Source organism: Typha angustifolia, chromosome 8 (genome assembly GCF_048772165.1).
Source record: "Typha angustifolia cultivar Huaian chromosome 8, ASM4877216v1, whole genome shotgun sequence".
Taxonomy (NCBI): domain Eukaryota; kingdom Viridiplantae; phylum Streptophyta; class Magnoliopsida; order Poales; family Typhaceae; genus Typha; species Typha angustifolia.
Genome location: NC_133246.1, coordinates 16,887,760 through 16,894,374, shown reverse-complemented (window position 1 = coordinate 16,894,374; position 6,615 = coordinate 16,887,760). Strand labels below are relative to the sequence as shown.

General features: G+C 38.1%; 1 protein-coding gene across 1 annotated transcript; it reads left to right on the top strand.

The window, feature by feature from the left end:
• The first annotated feature begins 2,418 nt into the window (after positions 1-2,418).
• On the top strand, positions 2,419-5,177 carry LOC140764825 (tetraspanin-3-like). Its single transcript, XM_073103618.1, has 2 exons — positions 2,419-3,019; positions 4,544-5,177. The coding sequence occupies exons 1-2, from the start codon at positions 2,486-2,488 to the stop codon at positions 4,889-4,891; spliced, it is 882 nt and encodes a 293-aa protein (XP_072959719.1). The 5' UTR covers positions 2,419-2,485; the 3' UTR covers positions 4,892-5,177.
• The last annotated feature ends 1,438 nt before the right edge of the window (positions 5,178-6,615 follow it).

Here is a 6,615-nt window from a genome sequence, read left to right as displayed (position 1 = left end):
GAGCCCAATGCTTGAACAACTCCTAAGATTTCCGGTGATAAGATGCAAGGCCGAGAAATGTGGCTTACTTAGCAAGCTCTGTCTATAACCAAAGAGTACTTTGATAGGAGGTTTTTTGGTCACTCCGAGCCTAATTTTGAGGAGGTTCTGATCAAGTTGTGGTTAGTTCTGTTGGAAGAGACCATGTCGAGTCTCTTATGTTCACTGGGTCTTTAACTTTTGCCGGTGATACAAGACTAGCTAGGTCATATCCATTCTAAGGAGTCTCCTCGTGATGCTCATTGAGCAGCCGGGGCGAATATAAGGTTAGAAATTTTGCGCACCCTAATGGACTGAACATGGTTTCTCCTTTCTACTTTAGCTTATATTCTTGATTTTGATATTTTTATAGCCACGACTCTTAGAAAGTGTAATAAGTCGAATAATATAACTTTTATAGATTCCTTATAATAAAAAGATTAATCTGAGGGTTACCTAGAGTAGGATTTCTATTTATGTGTACAGTCAGATGTGCACCGGGGCATCGATCACGGATATTCAACCGTTTTGACCGTGCACATTGACGATAGAATTCGAGCCGAGGTAATAAAAATCATCATTATCAATATATATACCATCAATGCCTCAGCATTGTACCTAAATATATAACTTATGCGATTGCGATTTCTGGCGTCTTTGTTGGTATCTTTTGTAATCTTTCCACAGAGTAGACTTTATTTGATCCCATGCTTTCAAAAAGTTCTTCCTTTCCTCTTTTATGTTGCTGAGTTACAACTAGGCAGGCTTGGAAAGCAACGAATATTATTTATATAGACCAAGTGCTACATACGTGATTCGTACGAATATAACGTTCAAAGACGATCACAAAATTTATACCTTAGCCCAAGATATTTTTCTAAATTATTTATTTTCCCTAGCACATTGATCATTGAAATTATATAAAAATCTTTAAATTACTTTTTATATCAAAAATATATATATGTGACTGTACGGGTGATTAATGTTAAGTGTTCTCGTAATTATCTTAACTCCTATTTTAGAGAGCAAGAAAGTCAAATTAAGTTATCAGAAAATTAAAGCAGTCGTAACAAAATAATTAAGATTGACTAAATATAAATAAATAATAATTTACGAGGGTTAAGTGTTAATATCTCCGTATAAAATAGATGATAATAAAAAACCTTGGAGCTGGTCCCACCCTGTGCCATCTTTTCTCGCTCCGCGCCAATCTTACGCTACTCCTTCCTCCAATAGGGAGCTTCCACTTGTCGCTTCTCTAATATTCACGCTAATTTCTTTTTTATTTATTATGGTCTGGATTCTTTGGTCGGTCTTCCGACAAGCCGTGAGATATTTTCATCAAATATAGATTCGATTCTACTCAAAATTTCCCTTCTTATCCTTAGTATATTTAAAATTAAATATCGCTCTAAATCATTAACTGATTGAATTAAACTATCAGACTATTAAATAAATTTTTATTTATAATAATTATTTCGTATTGAAGTTGACTCTGTGTGGGACCTCTTAGTTTCCAATTAACTACTAATTTTATTAAAATTGGTTGGTACTTAGATCTTAAGTTACTAGAGTATTATATATATATATAATTTGTTTAATTCCTGGCAATTTAATTTCCCAGCAGCTACTTGGAACCACCAACTATGTTAAACTGTAGCATTTGGGGGATATAATATTATTTTTTTCCCCCCCATCCCTTTATACAACTGTAGTTAAATTAATTAATGAGATGAAATAAGATACCAGAATCGGATTATATAATATAAAAAGACCTTCGACCAAGTTCCATACCTCCTCCATTACTCTGGAGAAGAAGACTTGCCAAATGTCAATCAATATATCACACACCAAGAAAAGGTAATAATCTTTTAATGGAGACAAAAAAAAGCCCACAAATATTACGATTTAATCAAGATATTTGTAGTTATTAGGGTGAATAGTTAAACATTTGCAAATAGCACCCCACTGTACAACCAAATATGATGGCCCTACCTAATTGACCTTCTACCTAATCATTTGGATATTTTCCTACACCCAGATTAGAATGAACTCATTGGATAACTGGTTGATATTTTAGTCGCCATATTCAAATTGGACGTCCAATTTGAAGATACTTGGATAAATTTTAGATGATAAAAAATTATAATAAAATTAAGTCTAAATAGGGGTTAAAATGTAGTTTCCCAGTTATATAATCTATGGTTAGTCTTGGAGATTTAAAAATAAAATTAGAGTTATCCGGGATTATTAACCCAGCGTTTTCGAGGAACTAGGATAACTCCCAAGTGCCACCTACTATCTCTATTCTACTTGTCTTTTTATAGACAGCGTTATCCGGTCCCCACCGTCCACATCTTACTGCGCTCGCCGATAAAAAAGGAGTTATCCCTTAGAGTGCCCGAATAAGTTGGCAAAGCTAGCTGAGGCTTGAGAGGCAGAAGGGAGAATAAGCGAGCTGGGCGAGATGATGAGGGGAACCACTAGTACGGTAGGAGTAGTAAACTTCATAACTTTCTTGATATCTATCCCTATTCTTGGAGGTGGGATATGGCTAAGCGCGAGGGCGAACTCCACCGAGTGCCTCCGGTTCCTCCAATGGCCGCTTATTATTATCGGGTTGTCCATCATGGTGATATCCCTGATGGGCTTCGCCGGGTCTTGCTATGGGCTCACTTGGCTACTCAAGCTTTACTTGTTCGCGATGTTCTTCGTCGTCGCCGCCCTCTTGTTCTTCATCGTGTTCGCTTTCGCCGTCACCGACCGTGGCCATGGGGAAGTGATCATAAACCGGTCGTTCCTCGAGTACCAGCTCTCGGATTACTCCGGGTGGCTCAAGGATAGGGTATCCGACCCCGGATACTGGGCGAAGATAAGGGCTTGCCTTCGGGATGGCAAGGCGTGCAAGGGGATGGCGAGGTATGTGAGGGATCCCAATACCGGCTTGCTTGTTCCGGAGTCGGCGCAGATGTTCTACCAGAGGGATCTTTCGCCTATTCAGGTGTGTTGGTTCTCTGATCTCTTTTATATATATATATTTTTGCTTAATTTATCACTTGATTTGGAGAAAAAAAATTGATTTTTATGAGCAGGGGGTTTAAAAGAGGGGATTTTTGGAAGTGGGTTTTTCTCTAATTTTGTGATTTTCTGCTCGACTTTGCCTCTTAAATTAATGACGTAAATGGGAGTTATTAATTGAGATCGATGTTGGATCTCGGCGAGAACTGCAAAATACGGCATGCAGTCATTAGTTGCTCTGCAGAGATATCCTAGTATATACTTTTGCTTCCCCCTCTGTAGATCTCCTCTGATTTGAAGGGTTCAGAAGTTTCTTGTCTAAAATCTCTCTACTCTGTGATCATATATACATTCTTTTGATCATGTACATCAAATTGTTTTTTCCCCCGCGATAAAATTCAAGAATCACTTGTTCCATCTCTATCGATCAGTCCTTGCTGATGCAAGGATAAACTGTAGGGCAAAAGAAATCCTCAGAGACCAGTAAAACTAAGCCCATATGACGAGTGGATTGAGGAGAGGTCTCTTTCTTCCTTTTATGTGGCAAACCAAAAGGAGGACCACCATAGCTGCATGATTGAGGAATGAGGTCTTCTAACCATTAATGGTGGGACCCTGCTAACTGCAGAAATTTCCTGCAATTGTGATCGACAGCCTGTGATTGGCTAATCGAACCAGCTAAATATATTACTGGATGTTTTTGTAGCCAATCAAAGGATGTCACATACACTGATTCAGGAAGTTCATGCAGTCAGAGCAGCAGGAGATATGCTCCGTGGAGACCGCTGCATGGAAGGAGTATGGACTAGGTGGCCAACTGGCCATCCTTGTCCTTTAATTGCCACTGCATCCCCTACTCACTGAGCCCCACCCGAAATGTTATCGATCTTTTTTTGTCCCTCAATTGCATGGATTTGTTTGTTACCTTAGCCAGAAGAAACATAAGATCAGTTTTATGCTGTTGTACAATAATTACTTCATCTAAGTACATGCTGCCTATTTGTCTTCAATGGAACTTTTGGGAATTGAGGTTGCTCTTAGGTTGTACAAGGCAGAACTGTGATCAACAAGTTATAAGCTTTACTCACCACCTGAGAATTTAGGTTCATGACGAGCTGCTCTGGATTGATCTTTGTTTGGTAAAATACCACACCAGTTTCCATAGGGTTGATGCTAGCTAACACCTGACCACTCCTTAGAGCTTCAATTTTTTTTTTAAAAATCAATGCTGTGATATCAATTTTAATTGTTGGGAATAGGTTTGGACTATTATGACAATGAGGTGGAGAAGCTATTGAGTTTTGGTTATACAGAAGTATTGATTTTGATAACCAAGAATGCCTCATGACTGCTGATGACATCTTTTCTCAAACAAAATTAAGTTTCTTTGCAGTGCTTGATCTTCTTTGTAGTACTTACCAGAAAGCATTTTGTTTATGCTAACATTTTCACACTTTGCTGCTTGGCTGATCATGTTATAATGGCAATTTGGTGCTTAATAATACAGTCTGGATGCTGCAAACCGCCCACCTCATGTGGTTATACGTACGTTAATGAGACGTTGTGGAGTCCCACGGCTGGGGCGGTGGTGGTGGGTGATCCTGACTGCTCCAGGTGGAGCAACGACCAGCAGGTGCTGTGCTACCAGTGCGACTCATGTAAAGCAGGAGTTCTTGCCAGCATCAAGCATAGCTGGAGGAAGGCATCGGTGATCAACATCGTGGTACTCGTCATCCTTGTGATTGTCTACGTCATTGGATGCGCAGCATTCCGGAATGCTAAAAGGATTGAGAATGATGAGCCATTTGGAGAGAGCAGGATGACTAAATCAAGGCCAAGCAGGTTCCAGTTTTAGACAGGCCTGCTACTTTAACACTGTTGTTTGTACAAAAAAAAGATAGGATGAAGGCTTGGCATTGGGATCTTCGTTGAAACTATATGCACTGAATCTACCTGTACGCAACTGTTGGTCCAAAGTAATTGGCTGTATCAGAATTATGTGTGTTTATTTTTGTCCTTGTAGTAGTTTAGTTTTTGGTGTATCAATGAGAAGCAAGAGAGTGATCTTATTGTATCTTAGTATAAACTTCAATTTCTACTCTTCAAATGCCCTCAGAGAGGGATGATTGATGATTTGAGTACCTTATTTTGTACACTGCTGTAAGTAACTATGTACAAGTTTGAAAGTGTTGATCAACATTACTCAGAAGCTAAAGAACGACATACTCCCATGTCTCTGGAAGCTTTCTTCTGATGCTTCAATGAAACATTGTTGTCAGGTTGGTGTCTACAAAATGAGTCTAAATTTGTTTGTCCATACAAGTGCCCCCACCCATAGTAAAAGTAGTGTACTTCTTTGCTCCTACAAATATAATGCCAGTCTTCATCATTTAAGATGCCAATTGTTCCTCTGATTTGGGTGGTAAAAGACTTTGGCTCACTGTCATTCTGTCTTCTTTATGCTTCTCCAGTTGCTATCGTCCTTTGTAATGACCATAGATTGACAACTATTGAAACAGACAAGATTTGTGTTGTGTTGTTGGTGAAGATATTTAATCCATCCACCAATCGATAAGTCCCAGCTATAGACAGAGGTGGCGTTTGCCCCAGAATTAGTTTAGCTATGCTAATTTCTTAAATTTAAAATGACAGTCGGTTGAACTGATTTACTTTGAAAGACAAAATAGTAAAATATTAGATTCAAAAAAGAAAGAAAGAAGAGAAGAGACAATTAGATAGTAGTAAACTGGTATTAAAATAAATTATTATTTGGATATTAAACTAGTATGGATCTCAGTGTATTAGGATAAATTTATGCTTAATCCACAATCAAACCATCCCGATAGAGACCCAAATATTAATAGCATTACATATAGATTACAGAATCCAACTCGAGGTTAATCTTAATGGAATCCATAAATTTAATATTATTATTTTCAAATTGTGAAAGATTAGGCCAGAATGGGCTGGACCTTTGGGCCCGGCCCATAATTTGACCCAGCAAACGTTCTTGGGCTGGCCCATGTTTGGATTAAACATAGTGGGCTCCATAGGCCCAGTTAATGAGCAAAAAATGATGCCATTTTCTATAATTTCCTTTCGACATTTGATATAAAATTCCTTTAAAATTAGAGATTATTCCCAAGGAAATGACGCGATAACAGTGTAAAAACTATTAGATTATTTGTCTTCTTTCTTCTTCTTCCTTGGGCTTTTCAATTTGAGTAGTATACTAACCAGTACAAGAGAGAAAGCGTAAGAGATTTGGTGAGGAAATTGATGGTGTCTTCGACCAATCAAAACGAGCTGAGATAAGGTGAACAGCTTTATTCCCCATATGTGAAGAAAATGAAGAGAAGAATCTAAAATTTTGATTGGGATATTTCAAACCAAGGAGACTTGATGGATACTCTCTCTCCTTTCGTTTCAAAGCCTCCGTAGTACACATCTCTTTCTTGTTTAATTATAACTAAGTCTTTGACCATTTGCCTCCATATCTTCCTTTTAGATTATGTGGTCACTACTTAAAAGCCTTACTTTCTTATGCTTATTTCCATAATATGAGCAGTTAACTAAACT

Bases quoted from the DNA above. Each gene is read 5' to 3' on its own strand.
- LOC140764825 (XM_073103618.1), top strand. From the start codon at position 2,486: ATGATGAGGGGAACCACTAGTACGGTAGGAGTAGTAAACTTCATAACT. The intron at 3,020-4,543 runs GTGTGTTGGTTC...TTAATAATACAG, and splicing joins GGGATCTTTCGCCTATTCAG to TCTGGATGCTGCAAACCGCC.